At 45.7% G+C, this 22,448-nt stretch overlaps 1 protein-coding gene across 6 annotated transcripts in view; it reads right to left on the bottom strand.

Annotated features, from left to right (window-relative positions):
* TLK1 (tousled like kinase 1) overlaps positions 1 to 22,448 on the bottom strand; it is a 507,456-nt gene that overhangs the window by 101,995 nt on the left and 383,013 nt on the right. For 4 of the 6 annotated variants that reach the window (XM_073633922.1, XM_073633919.1, XM_073633921.1 and 1 more), the window contains one exon: positions 277 to 395. In XM_073633922.1, the coding sequence (XP_073490023.1) occupies positions 277 to 395 (119 nt within the window). Of the gene's footprint in view, positions 1 to 276; positions 396 to 4,872; positions 5,050 to 22,448 lie in introns of those variants that run through there. The other 2 variants (XM_073633924.1, XM_073633918.1) reach the window with 2 other exon arrangements.

Below are 22,448 nucleotides of genomic sequence, written 5' to 3'. Positions count from 1 at the left end.
TGTATAGGGACAGGTGTGCTTTTAGCTCCGTAAAGTAGGAAGGGGGGGGTGGGAAGGTGGTTCCTCTTATGCCATGTATCCTTTGAATCAACATCATTTCAGTCATTCACAGCAAGTCAAGTCTCTAGTTGGGGCACAGCTGTCTAAAACGAGCCGTCAGTCTTACAGTACACCTGTTGCCTTCAGCCAGAAGAGGCAGCAATCTTCTTACTTCAACTAAATTATAAGAAAGTAGCCCACCGGGGCAATACCATTAACATGAAAACTTTCACTCACTTTTGCTCCAACGCTACAACTTCCGGTGCTTCCAGTACTGCCACTGACACCTCCTGTAAATCTGGCCTCCAGCAACTCCTGCCGTCTGGGGTCCAAGCTTTGGAGTTCATCCATGACACCTACAAAAAACAATACACACACATCAAACTGTGGTACTGTCAGGCAGCTTTAGGATTCTGTTTTATTATTTAATCAAATGATGAGGAAACAAAAAATCATATGAAATATATCATGTGACAGATGGCAGCAAAAATTGTAAGACCTTTCTAGGAGTTCACAAAAAAAAAAATCACGTATCAAATACATTGATTCTTTGCAAATGCATAACCAAAATCCCCAGTCGCGGAATTGTGCAAAAGCTAAAAATGGAGCTCTACAAAAAACTCTACATCAATTATAACAATAAAAAAAAAAGTCAACTGATACAATTAACAGCTGATTGTAAGGACCCATGATCAAGCATAGGCAATAGTTGGATAGCAATCAAATACGTGATAGATCAAAGTGTTAGGATGGCCATAGATGGATTGTTTTTCCTTTCTGCGACCACAGACTGCTGGGGAAAAAAATTTATAATTCCCCCCATCAACACAATCAGTGGGGGGAGAGGAAGACGTCCCCGCCGGGAGAACACAGTGATTATTGCTAGCGGCTGTGATAGCCATTGGCAATAATTGCATGTAAAATCCAACAGGCTGGTTGTACCCAAGGTGATCGATCACCTTGGGTACATTCAGCCTGCCCATACATGGTTCAAATTTCAGCCGGTCCCTGCCGAACCGGCCAAGATTCAAACAGTCTATGGCCGGCTTTAAACAAGTCACTGGATAATATAAGTGGTGACGGCAATAGTAGCATCTGTATTTCTCCAATCACAGGTTTCTTTTAAACTACATCTAGTTTTGGATAGAGTAAGACAATGTTAGACCCCCTATCAAGTTCTTATCATGTTCTTTGTCCCTGATAGGGAGATTCACCGTCTCTGCCCGCTCTGATGATCATTATCACTGTGAAAGAAAGTGACAAGAAAAATTGAAAATTTAAGCTGCCACCACGTCAGGAATGGAGGCAAAATCTTCCGATGGAGACATTTTTCCTGTGACAACTACAAGGGAATTATTTTCGCTTTGTAGAGTTTCCAATCACTTCCATTTGAGGCAACAGGACAGCAAATGAAGGAAAATCTCCTCAAGGAAACAAAGATGGAAAAGAACACCTGACATGGGTCTTAACTATTCACTTCTCCAACCAAAATTCAAAAAAAAAAAAAAAGTGACTGTAGATATAATTTTAAGATCATAAAAAATAACAAATCCATAATCAGCTGGAAGAATTCTGTAATGAAAGCTGGCATTTGATTGGTTGATCTGGAGTACTGCACATCATCAGTACATAATGAAGTCCCATGGGATGGTCTGCTGTAACACTAAAGAGAGAAGCAATTAATGGTATGGAAAATATGATAGGCTTATCCACTGTCACCAGGCTAGAGACTTAAGACATTCAACATTTTGATTCATTTCCTATTTACTGCATGAACCGCACATCATTCCCTCTGTGTTTTCACTTAGACACTGCACCAAAAATGTCACTGTGTCATTCTTAGGACCACCATACACGTTACAAACCAAATCTATTTTTACCAAAACAATGGAATGTGATCTACCTCATCTATCCAATCCATTTTTATCCTGTACTACATAGCTGTTGGTAGATAGAATAGTGGCCATACACAGTGCAATAAAACTGATGTCTGATTCAGTAAAACAATCAAATCGGGTATCAGCTGAGCGAGACAAAAGTTACAACTGACCAAAGTTGATCTGTTGCAGTGGGAAAAAAATGATTGCACAGGGTTGAGCAATGGGGTTTTTTGTGCATTTACATAAAATACAATCATGATTCATAAGTGTGCAAAAAACGCCATTAACCAACTAACCCTGTACAATTTTTTTTCTCCACCACAACTGATCGGTTTGGGTTGACCAAAACAGTCACTTATGCCATTTTGTCTTGCTCGCTCAGTGTCTAATTTGATTGTTTTGTTACATCAAACATCAATCTCTCAGTTTTATCGCACTGTGTATGGCAACCATAAAGCAGATTGTACAATCACATTGTAACGTGTGTGGTGCATCTTAGGACTCTTGCATACAGATTCTTAAAAATGCCACTTTTTTTTTTTTTTTTTTTACGGATCTTGTGCTGCTTCTAGACCAGTAAAAAAAAAAAAAAAAAAAAAAAAAATCGATGCTGTTGGTCAGTAATATATGTGTGTATGCTACACCCCAAAAATAGCGAAAATTATTTCTACGCGTGTGTACACACAAATATGTATATTTACTATACAGTCCATTTTAAAGTGGAAGTAAACTCCCATGTATGATTTTTACCTATAGGTAAGCCTATGAGACTTACCTATAGGTGCAGTAAATATCTCCTAAACGGCGCATCCTTTAGGAGATATTTATTTAGATGCAGCCGTGCCGTAAACAGAGACTGCCACACACATGCGCGGGAGCAACATCTTTGCTAGCTAGCCAATCAGATAACCGCGGCCTGTGAACCTGAAAAGAAGACCAGGTGAAGAGGGAAGTGCTTTCAGCAGTGACAGCCTGCCGCTGGAGGGCTTCGTTTTCAGATAAATCTGTCATAATGTGCTAGTATGCATTATGACTTAAAGAGGTGTCCCGCCCACCAAAAGTGAGAAATTTAAAGTCAGCAGCTACAAATACTATAGCCGTTGACTTTTAATATTAGGACACTTACCTGTCCAGGGTTCCTGCGATTTCAGCACCCCAGCCAATTTTGGGATTGGCTGTCGGGTGCTGCCGCTGCCATTCCTGGTAAGGGAAACCGGCAGTGAAGCCTTTCATCTTCACAGCTGGTTCCCTACTGCGCATGCATGAAGCGCACTGCTCTTTCTAATTGGCCCGGCGGCGGAGGAAGGAGAAGGAGGGCCTAACCTCTGAGGGACGGCGCCGTCTCCAGAAGTGGGGAATGGGTACCTGTCAAGAACAGGTACCCAATCCCCCCTCCCCCCTAAAAGGTGCCAAATGTGGCACTGGAGGAGGGGGAGGAGACAGATAAGTGAAAGTTACACTTTTGAGTGGAACTACGCTTTAAATTTTTTTTTTTTTGATGCAGTTTACTATGGCTTTAAAGACCGACTCGCACCTGAATCAAAGAGGAACAAGGTCCGCATTCCTCTGTAATTTCTATGCGACTGAATGGCACCAAAAACAGTGCCTGCACTACACCGGCTGGCATAATACTACGGAACCACGTCATGTGGTGCAGGCAAACGCACTGCATTTGTGATCTGTGTTTTGAATGCCATTAGAATTATATTGACACCTGCGGCAGATCACACATGTAGTGCATTTTGAACACGGTGCTGGAAACGCACATGGAAAGCAGGTTTCCTGCACCACTTTCTAGTGTGAATGATCCCTTGTGCAAGAACTCTGTTCACACATCTGTACTGCGTGGAAGCACCCTAAAACTTGATTCACAATGCTGACGCACCAGGAGGTCATACTTATTTAAGGACTCATTCACACCATGGTGCAGAGATGTCAGTTTTTCTGCAAGGGCACCATAAAAGACAATGGTTCTCTATGTGCCCTGTTCACGCCACACCGTGCAGCTTTTTTTCTGCGCAGGAATCTGCAACATGTATGCAGTTTTCTGCACGTGAAAAAAAACGAACATTGGTGTGAACAGGACACATAACTGACGTACATGAAAACTGACGATGTCTCTGCAAGTGAAATCTGCGCGGTTTTCCCATACATTTTCATGCACGTATGGTGCGAATGAGCACTAAAAAATAAATAAATAAAATGTCTTTTTCTGTCCAATACAATTTACAAATGACAGTTAAATGGTGAAAATAAACATCCTTGTTCTTGTGTGAGAGCTTCGTGAATTGAGCTGAGTTTGTTTGATAAACGTCCACCCAAGGCAGCCATGTCCGGTGACACCAGGGCAACCATGGTAACGGAATCCTCCAGTAACATTTACCATACATTCAATGCTAATAACAAAATACATCAAACATTAACGTGCTGAAGAAACACAAGATGACAGATCGGTGAAGAGAACCTTCCTAGAACTTCAACAAGATTCTAAACTGATCATTCGGAATCCTGAGAGATCACCAACTGCCAGAATAAAACAGGAACAGACAGTTGTGCAGTGCAGGACACTAACTGACATTTTCTGAGCCATCCCATGAACTGAGTACACCGCCCATCTCTGCCATTCGCTGCATCGCACTTCGGTAACCAATGGGCAGCGAATCACAGTGGGCGGAGGCGTGCGGAGACTGCGGTGTAGGGTATACCTGCAGACCTCTAATTAGGGGTACTAGCCCTTTAAGCATGGCCTAGCCTGCCAGTCAGTGCAGGTCACAGTCAATGTGACAGATTGCCCTGGGCACCCCTGGGGGCTGACCCCCGAGCACCGGAACATGGCACCCACTACACCAGCACAGTGCATTGCCATCTTGCAAGGAAAAAAAAAAAAAAGTGTCAAATGCAAACTTCAGACTCCCCCCCAATAGTCAGTGAGAGCACAGCTCCCGGCACCCACCGTTCACATCGATGCCCAGCCACAAGAGCATAGGTGCACCGAGCACTACATACACACGGCGCTTTATCCCTGCCGGTCCTCAACGGTACTCAGTACCGGCACCTCTCGGGGACTCACCATACGGGACCGCGCATGCGCCGGCAAGTCTCGCGTCGCCACCAATTACTGGTGACGCGAGACTTCCCCGCGCCTGCGCACAACTCCCCCACCAGACTGTTGGCATCTCCTGTAGACGGTGCGCGCTCCCGCGGGGATGCTGATTACAGCGCGCGCGTCATGATCTTCTCCATCTTTTTTTTTTTTCCCACACTTGGCCGTATTGCAGACTGCTACTGAATAGTGTTGGGTGGCACAGGCATGCCCACATCAGTCACAACACACCAGGAGCTGTACTAGGAGTTTATTTATACATTGCTGACTTCACACTTCCACACATTTAACACTCCTATTTATACAGGACAAAACTTTATTTAATGCTCCTATTTATACAGGACAAAACTTTATTTAACACTCCTATTCTGAGCACTACTCGCAGACACCGCTTTATTTATAAACAGAACTAAATGAAAAACTCTTTTTTTAGATTTTGATAGAGAGGGATTAGAACACCTGTCAGGTTTTTATTGCTGTCTCTGACCCCGGTAGGTTAGGGTCACACTTGTGCAGGTCACAAAAATCGCACATGCCCAGACAAAATGTGCTGCTTATTAGTAAATGGGACGGGGGCCATTAATTGTTATACGGCATGTTTTTGGGTTACCGTGCAGTTCCATGTGGCCACGTTTTCAAAACAGGGTCAGCCCTGGGTCTCACCAGAATGCAGTGCAGGAAACACATGATCCCTACGCGTTTCCCACCCCACATTCTTTCAAAGCATACTGCCCCTGTGATTTGCAGCGAATGTCAGTGCAATAATTAATGGCACCTCAAATGCAGGTCACAAACACAGCCCTTTTGCCTGAGCTGGATCCCATGGTGCAAAACTACCATGCAATCCAGTTGCAGTACTTTTCCAAAACTACTTTGGTGCGATGCAATTTGAGCCCATTCAGCCCGCTTTACACTATAAATCTACTGACTCTGCTACAGACCACCTCTATGACAAAATCGCACCCCTGTCCTGCACCGACCTAGCCACTTCTGTCTACAACACTTTTAGCCTCCCTGAACACACTGGCCCCTCTCACTACACACAGAATCAGGCCCCATCCCCTTCAACCTTGGCAAACAGATGACACTAGAAGTCTGAAAAAACATAGCCCTGCTCTTGAGCGCCTGTGGCGTAAGACATAGGCTACTTTCACACTGGGGTGGTGGGGGCAGTAGTGGTAAAGCGCAGCTAGTGTTAGCGACACTTTTCGGCCGCTAGCGGAGTGCTTTTAACCCCCGCTAGCGGCCGACTAAAGGGTTTAAAGTGCCGCTGCGCTCTGCAGGTGCTTCAGCAGGGCTGCCCATTGATTTCAATGGCAGGGGCGGTTTAGGAGCGGTGTATACACCACTCTGGCACCACCCCAAAGATGCTGCTTGCAGGACTTTATTTTTCGGTCCTGCAAGCGCACCGCCCCAGTGTGAAAGCACTCGGGCTTTCACACTGGGGTGGCTTGAGAGGCTCGTTACAGGCACCATTTTTAGCGATAAAATGCCTGAAAAGCACCTCAGTGTGAAAGTAGCCTCAAGCCCCGTACACACGATTGGACTTTCCGATGGGAAATGTTCTATGACAGGCTGTTGTCGGTAAATCCGACCTTGTGTATGCTCCTTCGGACAATTGTTGGACTTTCCGCCAACAAAATGTTGGCTAGCAGGTTTTCAAATTTTCCGCGGGCAAATGTCTATTGTCGGATTGTCCAATCGTGTGTACACAAGTTCGTCGGACAAAAGTCCAAAGTACAAACACGCATGATCGGAAGCAAGGACGAGCCAGAAGCGGTCAGTCTGGTAAACTATCGTTCATAATGGAATATTAGCATTCGTGACGTGGCAAATTATGAAATCTCCAAATGCAGCCACAATTCTCTTCTTTAATGAGATAATAATTAAGCTGCTTTGCTGGTGATACTGATGGAGTTATTGCAAAGAAAGGCTTTTTTTTCTAGTGATATCAAGAATAATATTATTATGCTTTTTATTTTTTTTATTTGAGCAAGTTACCACAACACCATTATCCTGTAGTTTTTAAAATCAAAGATACAACTATGTTGGTGTCCCTTGTCAATTTTACATTGTATTTTTTTAAATGTAACTGCCTACTCCCAAACTGTCATTTGAAGTAAAACACAAGCCAAGTATTATTCTCTCCCTTTTTTTATTGTGTATTAAAAAAATAAAACAAATACAATTAGACATGTTATCTGCCAATAGAACTTAACCAAAAAGTGCATTCTATGCATCCAAAAATATAGAAAATATACTAAATCAAATCATTATTCAACCAAAAAAATAATGTCAAAGCAATAACTCCAAAGCCAATAATAAATAACACGTTATCTCCTTCGATTCCGCAACATGTCTGGTTGACGAACGGCCATTCAGAAACAAACTGAAAAGCGCTGAATGAAAAACGCAAAAAGAAAAGCGCAAATCAACACTAAACAATTTTCTACTAACACGAAATTAGCAGAAGGAGCCCAAAGGGTGGCGCTAAAAAGCTGAAAAACCACGTAGTATGCCACTACGTTCGTAAATTGTTGGCCAACAATTTTGTGACCGTGTGTATGCAAGACAAGTTTGAGCCAACGTCCTTTGGACAAAATTCCACGGTTTTGTTGGTGGAAAGTCGAAACGTGTGTACAAGGCATAAGTCTCAGAAAGATTTCAACCAGTGTAAATCTGCCCTCCAAAAATAAAATTCCTGCCTCCTCACTGCCAAGCAGACCTATTTTATCATCACTCTCGTTAAAGTGGTTGTAAACCCTTTTGTTTGTCTTTTACCTATAGGTATGCCTAGAATAAGGCTTACCTATAGGTAATGGAAATACTCCCTAAACGTGCTCCGTTTAGGAGATATTTCACTTGTAGTGCGCCAATGTCGTCATCGGCGAATGCGCTGTGCAGAAATGGACCACCGTGTCGTTTCTTCCCCCAGCGTGTGCCGTCACTGACAGCTCCCGCGCGCATGCGTGGGAGTGACATCACGCAACTCCGGCCAGTCACAGAGCTGGTGTCTTGCCGAGAAAGTTCCCCCCAGCGGATAAGGACCCCCCTCTACTGCGCAGGCGCAGCGCTTGCGCAGTAGGAACAACAAGGGAGTCGCCGAAAAGAGCAAAAGCTGAACACATGAGTCAGCTGTACACGGCGCCTGCGCACTACATTCTACCCTATGTCCACGTTAAAGCCCCACCATCCAAGTGGACATAGAGTTAGAATAATAATATGCCGAGCCCGAAGCGCGGCGAGCCCGCGAGGGGAGTGTTACAAACTCTTTTTTATTAAAATAGTCTTCGCACACAGGCGCCGTGTACAGCTGACTCAGGTGTTCAGCTTCCGCTCTTTTAAGCGGCTTCTTGTTGTTCCTACTGCGAAAGCGCTGCGCCGTAGAGGGGGGTCCTTATCCGCTGAGGGGAACTTTCTCGGCAGAACACCAGCTCTGTGACTGGCCGGAGTTGCGTGAAGTCCGCGGCCCTAGAGGGTCAGAGATGGACGCAGCCTGCACAGGAGGCAGCGCAGGCTTCATTTGCAGGTAAGTGTCACATAATAGGCTATGCATACTAGCCCATTATGCTTTTAATTTGCAGGCCTTTTGGGGAGCAAAAGAGGAAGTAAAACCCATTGAGGTTCACTTCCTCTTTAATAACCTATCATCTTGTCCCCGTCAACTCTTCTCTACCTTCAACTCTCAACTCTCTACTTCCTCCTCCATTGCCTCCACCCACTAACTTCCTCACTGCCCAGGAGATGGCCAATCACTGCAAATATAAGATTGATACAATTTGTAAGGAAATCCCCGCTGTTCAGATACCTTTCACGCTTTACAATTCATGCCCACAGGTACAATCATTACTTCCCTCATTCAACCCCACCACTATAGATGAGGTTGCTAAATTACTTGCCAATGTCCATCTAACCACCTGCTCTATTGATCCTGTTCCCTCTCAAATGCTTTGTTCACCCTCTGACTCTATTCTACACTCTCTAACCCACATCTTCAATCTCTCCCTCTCTTATAGCATCCTCCCCAACTCTCTGAAACATGCACTAGTCAGCCCCATACTTAAAAAGCCTTAACTGGACCCTGCAAATCTTAACCTACGCCCCATCTCCTTGCTCCCCTTTTTATCCAAACTCCTTGAATGTCTGGTTTACAACCGACTGAGCAACCACCTTGCCAAGAATAGCCTTCTTGATCCCCTTCAGTCTGGATTTCGTCCTCATCACTCCACAGAAACTGCTCTCCTAAAACTAACAAACGATCTACTAATGGCCAAAACCTATGGACACTGTTCTGCACTTCTACTCCTGGACCTTTCTGCTGCCTTTGATACGGTTGACCACCCCCTCCTCCTTCAAATACTCCACGCCGTTGGTCTCCATGACTATGCTCTTCGCTGGTTCTCTTCCTACTTATCCAACCGCACCTTTAGCGTTACTTACAACTCTACTTCCTCATCTTCTCTTCCTTTCTCTGTTGGGGTCCCCCAAGGTTTTGTTCTTGGGCCTCTCCTATATCCAATCTACACCTCCTCTCTGGGTCAGCTGATAGCCTCCCATGGCTTTAAATACCATCTCTACGCTGACAACACCCAAATCTTTTTCTCTACCCCTCAGCCTCCTCATGTATCACTAATTTACTAACAGATATATCAGTCTGGATGTTGCACCACTTCCTCAAACTCAGTCTATCCAAAACCAAACTTAACATTTTTCCTCCATCACATGCACCTTCCCCTGATCTCTCTGTCAAAATCGATGGCACAACTATCAGCCCATCCCCACATGCCAAGGTTTTAGGTGTAGTCCTGAACTCTGAACTCTCATTTAAGCCCCATGGCCTATCACTGTCCAAATCTTGCCACGTCCACCTCCACAACATCTCCAAAATAGGCCCATTTATAACCACACAACAAAGCTCCTAATTCACTCCCTGGTCATCTCTCGCCTCGACTACTGCAACTCCCTACTCATTGGCTTACCTCTACATTGGCTATCTCCACCCTTCAATCCATCATGAATGCTACTGCCAGTCTCATCCACCTTACCCATCGTTCTGTGCCTGCTACTTCTATCTGTCAATCCCTCCACTGGCTCGCGCTTACCACAAAAATTAAATTCAAAATATCTAACATCATCTTACAAAGCCATCCACAATTTAGCCCCAGCTACCTCACTAGCCTAGTCTCAAAATACCAACCTAAGGCTTCTCTTCGTTCCTCTCAAAACCTTCTGCTCTCTAGCTCCCTCGTCACCTCCTCTTTTGCTTGCCTCCAGGACTTTTCCAGAGCCTCTCAAATCCAATGTAACTCCTTGCCCCAACCTGTCTGATTATCATCTACTCTGTTAGCTTTTAGACAATCCCTGAAAACCCTTCTCTTCAGAGAAGCCTATCCTACCCATACCTAACAACTGCATTTTCCTTTTTTCTCCATCAGTTCATCCCCCACAGTTATTACCTTTTGTATCACTTCTAGATTGTACGCTCTAACGAGCAGGGCCCTCTGATTCCTCCTGTATTGAACTGTATTGTAACTGTACTGTCTGCTCTCATGTTGTAAATCGCTGTGCAAACTGTTGGCGCTATATAAATCCTGTATAATAATAATAAAAAATAATTATGAATCGCCACATTATGGGGTAATTTCACTAAGAGGTAAATACCAGGGGGGGGGTTCCAGATTCCGATTAGCCCCCTGCCCACAGACACCCACAATCACCGGCCATGGTTGTGGTGATGAGGCTTTTGTCCCCATCAACATGGGGACAAGGTGCTTCGGGGTGAGGGGGCAGAGCTCTTGCCCTGCTCCAAAGCCCCCACCCCCCATGTTGACGGCATGTGGCCTGTTATGGTTCAGGAGAGGAGGGCTTAAATTGGACTTAATTTACCGCATCCAATAATTTATGGAAATGAGTAACATAATACCCTTTTATAATACGCATTTGGTAAAGCTTAATGAATTGACCCCTATGAATCAAAATCGCAAGTAATTCACTGCAGTGCAATTTGAGCCCACTCATTTTAAAATGGGCATTTGGGGTGCCATTGAATGGGCTTAGATCCCACTGCATAGCACCAAAGCAGTGCATGCAATTCTTTTGGTAACGCACTGCAACAGGATCACATGGTAGTTTTGTACTGTGTGATCCAATGCAACCTGCATTGAGGGTGTGATTAATATTGCACTGACACCTGCAGCAGATCACAAGGACAGTGCGTTTTGAATGCGGTGCACGAAACACGCACAAATCATGGGAAGAACCACGTTCTAGTGTGAACCAGGTCTCAAAATGAATGGGCTCAAATCACACAGCATTGAGTCGCATATGAATTGCACAGGAATGCAATGGCAGCCCAGAGTATGGGGCAGTCAGTCACCCTTTGCGGGGACACTGATGTAAAGGAGAGTGAGGACCTAAGGTAAAGTGGGACACTGATATAAAGGTTTCCCTTATATCAGTGTCTTTACTCTCCTCTTACATCAGCGTCCCTCCTTCCCTTAGTGCATTCACTCTGTGGTGTAAAGGGGAACTCTGATGTAAGGGAGTCTACAGTCACTGGGTCTTCCCTTAACTCAGAGCTCCCAGAATCCCCCCTTACATGAGAGTGCCTTGAGTCCTTTGTGCAAGGGGAAACTCTGTAGACTCTGATGTAAGGAGGAACGCTGCAAACTCTGATGTCAAGGGGGGGGGGGGGGGGGGTGGAGATGGAGAGGACTTTACATTATAGTACCCCTTTACACCATAGTCCACAGCATTCCCTCTTACATCACGGTCCACAGTGTTTATCAGTGTAAATCAGGGTCTGCCGGGCTCCTACTTGTACTGTAAGGGGGAACCCTGCAAACTGGTGTGAAAGGGACTCTGATGTAAGGGGGGGCTCTGGGAATGCTGGGAAATCTGATATGGGAGGGTATGGGAGGGGAACTTTGGGGACCCTGACGTAAGGGGGGAGGGGAACTCTGGGGACCCTGACGTAAGGGGGGAGGGGAACTCTGGGGACCCTGACGTAAGGGGGGAGGGGAACTCTGGGGATCCTGACGTAAGGGGGGAAGGGGAACTCTGGGGACCCTGACGTAAGGGGGGGGAGGAGAACTCTGGGGATCCTGACGTAAGGGGGGGAGGGGAACTCTGGGGATCCTGACGTAAGGGGGGGAGGGGAACTCTGGGGACCCTGACGCAAGGGGGGAGGGGAAATCTGGGGACCCTGACGTAAGGGGGGGGGAGGGGAACTCTGGGGATCCTGATGTAAGGGGGGGAGGGGAACTCTGGGGACCCTGACGTAAGGGTGGGGACTCTGGGGACCCTGGCATAAGGGGGTTTCTCCTGACTGCTGAACTCTATATGTTGTTTTGTATGTTAGTTACTCCTGACCCCTGAACTCTTTACTCTTTCTCTCATGTGGGAGAAACGTATGCATTGCATTTGCGCTTAAGCACGGTAGGACGGGGCACTTTAAATTTTTTTATTATTGTTTTATACAAAATATATATTTTTTTATTACTTTCTTTTTGGGATTAACTTTATATTCACAGAAATGAACAACATCCCTTGTGACAGCATGGACCGTCGTGACAGGTCCTCTTTATGGAGAGATCTGACCCCAAATCTCTCCTCTAGCCTCCCATGCAGCCAATCACACACAGATGAGTCTGATCGGGTGCTTTCCTGGCCGCTGGTGGCCAGGTACACAAAGTGGCGGAACTGGAAGTGACAAAATACTCGACGCTCCCGGTTTCTGGGGTTAGAGAGAGAGAGAGAGAGAGAGAGAGAGAGAGAGAGAGAGAGAGAGAGAGAGAGAGAGAGAGAGAAATTATGTCAGTTCCTCTCTCTCTGTTCGGGGCAGCAATAACCACTAGCCGCATCGCTCCCGGGCTCCGCAATCGTACGGTAGAGCCCGGGAAAGGTGGCGGCCGCAGTGGGAGGGGAATGGGACCTCCTTTCACCACCTGCAGAAGTGATCAAGTGGCTAATTGGCTACTCAGATCACTTCTGCCTGAAAGAGAATCGCAGGCTGAAAAGATAGATACTGGGAGGATGCCTGTAGGTACAGGATAACCACTGAACCCTGAGGACATCCATGTGTGTCCTACGGGCGTTAAGAGGTTAACAAATGCAAATAATGTATTTACAGTGTAGCACCCTGTAGCTTATTTAGGGAGCTCCTCACAAATTTACTTGCCAGGAGTAGTCATACTGGTTGATTGATAGAGATCCATTGATTTCTCACCAAGTTTGGCCTTGTTGCACTTTTCTCTTCTACCACTAGGTGGCTGGGTACTTGGTGGTACTAGATATGAGAAGGGCAACCCGAAGTCAGGTTATGGGTATAAGGGGCATCTCAGCCAATGGGCATGATTTTTCTTAAATCCATTGGCCTGCTGGGAGAGCGAATATATTTGGGTGGAGTCAGTCAGGTGATCTGTGTTCTGTGCCACCTGGACGGCTGTCTGGGTGGATGCGTGTCATACTCCCCGGGCTGCTTGGCCTGGAGATTGGGCCTATCCGGGGGCATCTGTCTGCCGGGCTGTGTGAGGGCCTATCCAGAAATAAGAGGGCAGCTCAGGGTTGGGACAGGGGGTTGCAGTCCAACCAAAAGTGACGGTTCTGCCGGCTGGAGAACCTGTCAGTGGTCGGAGGTAGAAGGGAAGCTGTCGCCACTAAGGGACCAGCCACCTTTACCAGGGACCACAGTGAGTAGCTGAAGCAAGTACCGGAGCAATATTCTCACAAAACGGGCACGGTGGAGAATCCGGAAACTTCAGGAGGTGATCAAGTCAGGGACCCAACCAGCAGAGGTGAGGCATGCAGAGCAGCGTTGTGTGTGAAGTCAGGGACCGAGCCAGTCAGCAGCTGAAGCAAGTACCGGAGCAGTATTCTCACAAAACGGGCACGGTGGAGAATCCGGAAACTTCAGGAGGTGATCAAGTCAGGGACCCAACCAGCAGAGGTGAGGCATGTAGAGCAGCGTTGTGTGTCAAGTCAGGGACCGAGCCAGTCAGCAGGGGTGAAGCTTGAGAAGTATCTGGAGTGCCAAGCTGGGGACCCAGCAGGGAAGCGTGAGTGACGCTTGAGGGAGATACCACTGCAAAGTTTGGAGGAGCTCAAGGGATTCAGAGTCAGTGAATCAGAGGGTCTAGTGAGAGACCGGGAGCTCAGTGTTGAACTACAAGAGGCAGTTGTAGTGAAGCTGAAGGAAATGTTATGTTTGAGTTAGGAACAGTTAAAGACTGTTGCCATAGGAGACAGCATTTCTGCATTTGCAGATGTGGCGCCTTGCTGGGGCCTTTCTCTGCACGGCTGTCCTCCTATTAAAGTCTCAGAGTCTGCCAATTGAATCTACAACTACTTAAGGGTGTCCTGGCCCTAACCCCGTTTCCCCCAAAACTACAAAAATGACTGTTAAAAGAAAAAAAACCTCTTTTACATCCAAGAAGTGTCTGGTGCCCAATGACTTTCACCATCTTTGCGCCTACTATGCCTCACAACCCACTCATATTGAAGGATGTCAGGTATCTTTGGCCTTAGAGGTCCTCAGACTGGAAGAGGCTAAAGACTTTTGTACAATTGGGATAAAATATTAGGAACAAAGAATACGGAGGAGAGATGGGTTTGCTTTAAGAGCATATTAAATAAGGGCATTAGCCAATGTATCCCATTGGGTAATAAATTTAAAAGAGCGAACAAAAGCTCTGGATGGCTTAGCTCCAATGTAAAAATGCATATAAAAGCAAAGGAGAAGGCCTTCAAAAAATGCAATACACGAGTGAATCGGGGGGCTTCAGTAACCAAAACTGCAGTGTTTATCCTCATGACACAACACAGGAAGCACCTCCATGGTTAACAGAGGACAGAATTAAAATTAGACTTGAGAAACTTAACATTAATAAATCACCGGGACCAGATAGCTTGCATCCGAGGGTACTTAAGGAACTCAGTCAAGTGATTGCCAGACCGTTGTTCCTAATTTTTACAGACAGTCTACTGACTGGAATGGTACCAGCTGATTGGAGAAAAGCCAATGTAGCACCAATATTTAAAAAGGGCCCAAAATACATCCCTGGGAATTACAGACCTGTTAGCCTAATATCAATAGTATGTAAACTCTTGGAGGGGATGATAAGGGACTATATACAAGATTTTAGTAATAAGAACGGTATCATTAGCAGTAATCAGCATGGATTCATGAAGAAACGTTCTTGCCAAACCAATCTACTAACCTTCTATGAGGAGGTGAGTTGCCATCTAGATAAAGGAAGGCCCGTAGACGTGGTGTATCTGGATTTTGCAAAAGCATTTGACACAGTTCCCCATAAACGTTTACTGGACAAAAAAAGGTCTGTTGGCATGGACCATAGGGTGAGTACATGGATTGAAAACTGGCTACAAGGGCGAGTTCAGAGGGTGGTGATAAATGGGGAGTACTCGAAATGGTCAGGGGTGGGTAGTGGGGTTCCCCAGGGTTCTGTGCTGGGACCAATCCTATTTAATTTGTTCATAAACGACCTGGAGGATGGGATAAACAGTTCAATCTCTGTATTTGCAGACGATACTAAGCTAAGCAGGGCAATAACTTCTCCGCAGGATGTGGAAACCTTGCAAAAAGATCTGAACAAATTAATGGGGTGGGCAACTACATGGCAAATGAGGTTCAATGTAGAAAAATGTAAAATAATGCATTTGGGTGGCAAAAATATGAATGCAATCTATACACTGGGGGGAGAACCTCTGGGGGAATCTAGGATGGAAAAAGGACCTGGGGGTCCTAGTAGATGATAGGCTCAGCAACAGCATGCAATGCCAAGCTGCTGCTAACAAAGCAAACAGAATATTGGCATGCATTAAAAGGGGGATCAACTCCAGAGATAAAACGATAATTCTCCCACTCTACAAGGCTCTGGTCCGGCCGCACCTGGAGTATGCTGTCCAGTTCTGGGCACCAGCCCTCAGGAGGGACGTACTGGAAATGGAGCGAGTACAAAGAAGGGCAACAAAGCTAATAAAGGGTCTGGAGGATCTTAGTTATGAGGAAAGGTTGCGAGCACTGAACTTATTCTCTCTGGAGAAGAGACGCTTGAGAGGGGATATGATTTCGATATACAAATACCGTACTGGTGACCCTACAATAGAAATTAAAAACTTTTTCGCAGAAGAGAGTTTAACAAGACGCGCGGCCACTCATTAAAATTAGAAGAAAAGAGGTTTAACCTTAAACTACGTAGAGGGTTCTTTACTGTAAGAGCAGCAAGGATGTGGAATTCCCTTCCACAGGCAGTGGTCTCAGCGGGGAGCATCGATAGCTTCAAGAAACTATTAGATAAGCACCTGAATGACTGCAACATACAGGGATATATAATGTAATACTGACACATAATCACACACATAGGTTGGACTTGATGGACTTGTGTCTTTTTTCAACCTCACCTACTATGTAACTATGTAACAATAGTATGAGATTATTTTATCTTCATCATTCTAGCCCTTTCCTCTCCAGCCTGACTGTCCCACTCAACCATTTTCTTCATTGGATTTCAGTTCTTTCACTCAAAGGATCAGCATCGCATAGGCATACCTCCCAACTTTTTGAGATGGAAACGAGGGACACCTATTAGCAAAACTATGTAGACATAGGACACACCCCCTGTCACTCCCACTTAAAGGAGGGTTATAGAAAAAAAAAATGTTAAACACACAAGTGCTTTTTTGTTTACCACTACTGCTCCTTTATATTGGCTTTTGAAATTTACAAATGTAGCATTTAGAAAGTGGATGGAAGGTTTAGCACTGGGAAACACTTTTTAAAAGATAAATAATGCATTTTATATACAAGTACATAGATCGGAACAAAATGAGGGACAAATGAGGGACAATCCCTCGAAATCAGGGACAGTTGGGAGCAATGCATGGGCATTACCTAGGGTGCTATCAGATACAGTCTACCTGGGAACAGCCACTCCTCCAGACTGACATCCACCCATCAAGGCATTGCAATATTTGTACAACTTCTCGCAGAAGCCACCTCACTGTGCAAAGGGGCTGTGATGTTTTTAAGAAGTTATATACAGCACCCTGCTGGCCCCCCTAATCAGCCATGATTGGGCTACATTGCACTGAGAAGTACAGAGACCCAGTGATGATGTCACTGTATACAACAGCGGTCTCCAAACTGTGGCCTGAGAGCCAGATGCGGCCCTTTGCTTGCCTTTATCCGGCCCTTGGGAGACCTTTCCTCCAACTGCCACCAATGATGGGGTACTATTCTGCCCACTCATACTAACATTGAGGCACTATTCCTCTGACTAAAACCAATGATGGGGCACTGTTTACTCCCACTTGTTTATTTCCACTGACTGGCAATTTCTACTCTTACTGGCCACAATCCGGCCCTCCTAAAACATGAAGGACAGTTAACTTGCCCCTTTTTTTTTTAGAAAGTTTGGAGATCCCTGGTATACAACATAAGGTATGTAATGAATACAAAAAAGATTTTATTTAAAACATTTTCAGCTATAAATGTTTTTGGCCTGTTTGCTAATGAACCATTTCAGGCCTATATGCTAATGAACCATTCATATCTACAGTATAAAGTAGAGGTTAAAAGCTTCATAACCTTGGAGTTAGTATGGAAATAGGCATTTAACTCAAAAAGTATAACTTACACTAAGGGAAGAGTTTGGTAAACGCCAAGAATGCATGCATAGTTTTCTGTTTAGACGTTTGCATAAACAAGGCCTAAAATTAAAATGAAAATATGGGCAAAATAAAAAATTACATATACTGTATGATGCAGGTTGTCACTTGCATTAACACAGCAGTCTTATTTTCTGAGTTCCTCTGTAACATAATATAATTAATAAATATAAAGTGTTTTAAAACTAAACAGTAATGCCGCGTACACACCAGCGGAATTTGCGTCGGAAACATCTTGAATGGAATTCTGCTCAAGCTTGGCTTGCATACACACGGTCACACAAAAGTTCGCTGAACTTTCGACCGTCAAGAACGCGGTGACGTACAACACTACGACGAGTCGTAAAAATGAAGTTCAATGCTTCCGCGTCGAATTGTTTCCGAGCATGCGTAGGAATTTTGCGCGTCGGAATTGGTACAGACGATCGGAATTTCAGAACGGAACTTTTTCCGACCGAAAAATTGAGAACATGCTCCCAATCTTTTGCTGGCTGGAATTCTGCCAGCAAAAGTCCGATGGAGCATATACACGGTCGCATTTTCGGACCAAAAGCTCTGATCGGACTTTTGCTGGCGGAATTTCTACTTGTGTGTATGGGGCATAAGTCTGTTTTAAAAAAACTTACTTTAAGGGCTCATGCACACAGCTATAAGGGATTCCCAGGACCTGCAGTAGCTGCATACAGCCGTCTATAAACACCAATTAGAAGATTTGGCTGTACTTTTTTTATGCACGAGGGGTTGGGTAAAGCACACGTATGCCCTGAACACACACTGTCTGCATTTAGGGCATATGTCCGTTTGAGTGCTTTGCACAACCCTCAGAGCATAACCACGACTGCCACATCTTCCAATTGCTGTCTATGGCCAGCCGTACACAGCAGCTGCAGGTCCTGAGAAAGATTTTACAGAGGCTCTGGACACTGTACTGCCCCGTTTATGGCCATGTACAACCCTAACAGACCTAGCTGTTCAGCAAAATTGTCAGTTAGAAGGCTGAAAAAAAAAAAAAAAAAGATAGGACAGGGGTGCTTACAAGCTTAGCTTTAACTGCCTAAAAAAGGTTAACTGGAATTTAAAGCATTTGTAAAGCTTCCCGGGTCCCTGCCAGCCCCCCCACCCCAGCTCCTCTTCTCAGTGTGCCACCATAGGAAGCCACTTCCTACTGTGGCACACCTGCTGGCTCAATCCTGAGCCTCTAAGTCTGCATCTATAGAACAGACACAGGCTCAGCCCAGTCCCCTGCTCCCTCATCACAGGATTTGACTGACTACATTGGGAGCCAGCAGCTCCCACTGCTTTCAGAAAAGCCCGTGAGAGCAGGGAGATGAGGAGAAAGCCGCTGCTCTTGGGCAAAGCACTGGATCAAGATTGGGCTCAAGTATGTAGAACAGCGGGGGGGGGGGGGGGGGGGGGTACACATACTGAAACATTTTTTACCTTAATGCAGGGAATGCATTAAGATAAAAAATGTTTAGGCTTTACAACTACTTTGATTTTCGGCACTTAAATCCATTTAAATCTATTAATCCATTTAACACTACCCTCTACAATGCTGCTTTCTAAGGGTGACTGCTTTGCTCCTCTATAGATGCAGTGAATTAGTGCCTAATAAAAAAAAAAAAAAAAAAAAAAGAAAAACGAATGTAGCCACTTCATCTGAGTACTGGTAAGCTGCACTATATTACATTTTCATTTGAGTTTGGATACAGTAACTCGTATTTCCTGGAATGACCCCTTCTTTCCTAATTTAATTTTGCTTAGTACGAGGTCAGCATACCCAAAAGATAGGATTTATTCGTCATACTTACCTGTAAAATCCTTTTCTTTGAGTACATCATGGGACACAGAGTTAGGCTAATATTAATTACCTGCTGAGTTATACTTCATTTCCAGGTGAATGGACACTGGTAGACCAAAGGTCTTTAGACAGGAAGTGATCCCCTATATAACCCCTCCCATACAGGAAGTACTTCAGTTTTGTAGCAAGCACTGAATCCTCAAAAAGAGGGGAGGGACCTCTGTGTCCCATGATGTACTCAAAGAAAAGGATTTTACATGTAAGTATGAAGAAAAAAATCCTATTTTCTTTTTCATACATCATGGGACACAGAGTTAGGCTAATAGTCATTACCTGCTGGGACTTCCCAGAGCAATAGCCTTGAGGGGAGGGAGACACCCTGCCAAACAATAGCCATCAGATCTTATACAGCAGCCTGCAGCACACTGCGGCCGAAAGCCGAATCCTCGGCTGATCAAACATCCACTTGATCAGTGGTGGCTGGCGAAGTTTTAGGGTGGGGGGGGGGGCGCCAGACCCCACCCTTCCTTTTTGACCCCTCCCACTTGGTGAAAATGGGCGTGCTTTCAGCCAAATAGTGGGCGTGGCTCTAAGGTGGTGTGGTTAGCGTCTGAGATGAACGAGGGATGGAGGAAGAGGGAGAGAGGGACAACAGGCCCAGATCCTACACAACAATAGAAATATGTGTATTCTAGAAAGTTTAACAATCAGCAGATAAAGATACTCCAAACACCTGGTGTTAGCACTTCAATCATCCCAGGACCATGGTTGTTATGATGTCAGGATGATTGAAGCACATTATTTCTATTATTACATTGTAATATAAAATTAAATCATTCAACTCACCATAATGCCGAATCAGTGGGAGCCCCGAGTGTGTCACCTGCCACGTCGCCTACAACCAGATGCCATCAGGCGTCCCCAGCAGTCCGTCCTTACATCAGGTGCCCCCAGCAGAGTCCCTCCTTACATGCAGCCTGTGTCACATCAAATGCAGCCTCTGTCCCCCCTCAAATGCAGCCTCTGTCCCTCCCCCCCAAATGCAGCCTCTGTTCCCCCCCCCCAAATGCAGCCTCTGTTCCCCCCCCCCCCCCAATGCAGCATGCCTGTGTCCTGGAACACCCCTGGGTGTAGGGACCATTCCTCCGGGCAGATTTGCTGGTGGCGGAGATAATCTGCCTTCCAGTTGTCTACTCCCGGGATATGGACTGCCGATAGAATCAGCAAATGTCCCTTTGCCCAGGCTAGTATGTGGTTCACCTCCTTCAGAGCTGAATGACTCCTGGTACCGCTTTGGTGGTTTATATAGGCCACTGCAGTGGCATTGTCGGACTGAACCCTGATAGGGTAGTCCTGAAGCTCCACCATCCAGGGCCGTAAGGCCAGTCGTGCTGCCCGTAATTCCAGGACGTTGATAGGTAGGATCTATTCTGTCCTTGACCATTTCCCCTGAGCTGTGAGCTCTTCTAGGGTCGCTCCCCAGCCTGAGAGACTGGCATCTGTAGTCAGTACTCTCCAAGTTACCAGGAGAAAGGATCTGTCCTTTCGCAGGTTCGGATTCTGCAACCACCAGTTTAGGCTTAAGCGTGCCCAAGGAGATAAGAACATTGGATAATACAGGGCTTGTCCTCTCCTGTTCCAAGCCAACAAGATGTCTTGTTTAGAGGTCTGGAATGGAACTGGGCATAGGGCACCGCCTCGAAGGAGGATACTATCCTCCCTAGAAGACTCATACAGAGCCGAATGGAGGGTCGTCTGGTGCCCCTTACCTGACGCACCTGATCCTTCAGGGCACAGATCCTTGCGGGTGGCAAGAATACTCTTGCTTGGACCGTATCTAGGATCAGACCTATATACTTTAGACTTTGAGCTGGTCTCAAGGTTGACTTTTTGGTATTTATGATCCAGCCTAAGCTTTCCAAATACAGCACTGTGCATGTTATGCTCTGTTCTAGAGCCTGTGGTGAGTGATCTCTGAGCAGGAGGTCATCCAGATACCCGAGCACCAAGATCCCTTGGGCCCTCAAAAGACCCAGTACTGGTGCTAGGACCTTTGTGAACACCCAGGGAGCTGTAGAAACCTCGAAGGGTACAGCCACAAACTGAAATAGACGTTCCTCTACTGCAAATCGTAGGAACCTCTGATGAGGCTGAAAGATAGGTACATGTAAATACACATCCTTTATATCGATGGAGGCTAGAAAGTCTCCTGTCTGGAGTGAGGCTACTACTGAGCGGACAGACTCCGTCCAAAAGGATTGGATCAGTAGATATGGATTCAAGGATCTTCTGTTCCAAAATGGGCCTTGTGTCCAAGTTTGGTTTTTGAACCGTAAACAGGTTTGAGTAAAACCCCGTGCCTTTTTCGGATACAGGAACCTTTACAATCACTCCTTGATGCACTAAATGATGTAGTGCCTAAAAGGGATAAGTCTCTTTTTGGAGGATCCCAGGGAACGCTGGATCTTAAAAACCTCTGAGGGGGAATGCCCCGTAACTCCAGCTTGTAACCGCGGGATATAGTTAAGGTGACCCACTCATCCTGAATTATTGTTCTGCAAATGTCCGCAAAGTGCAGCAGCCTTCCCCCCTACCTGATGGAGTGAGGGCATCCCCTCAAAAGGAGGGTATGGTGCTGGGTTTAGAAGAATTTTGGACCCAGGGCTTTTTCTGCCCCTGGCCCTAGCGCCCTGTTGGCGACGGAACTGCCTTGGCGCTGAGACATTTTAGGAAGCCGTCCCTGAGGTTTTAAACGAGGGACGCCTGGTGCTTTTCTTCACAGGAAGTAGAGAACTCTTCCCTCCAGAAATCTTTTGGATATATTTGTCCAAATGATCACCAAATAAATGTTTCCCATGAAAGGGGAAACCTGCCAATAACTTCTTACAAGGAAGCTCGACTGACCAGTTCTTAAGCCACAAATGTCTGTGCATATGTA

The sequence above is a fragment of the Aquarana catesbeiana genome, linkage group LG06, assembly GCF_042186555.1.
Source record: "Aquarana catesbeiana isolate 2022-GZ linkage group LG06, ASM4218655v1, whole genome shotgun sequence".
Classification (NCBI taxonomy): domain Eukaryota; kingdom Metazoa; phylum Chordata; class Amphibia; order Anura; family Ranidae; genus Aquarana; species Aquarana catesbeiana.
Note: the sequence above shows the minus strand (reverse complement) of the source record. Positions and strands in the feature narration are given on the sequence as shown.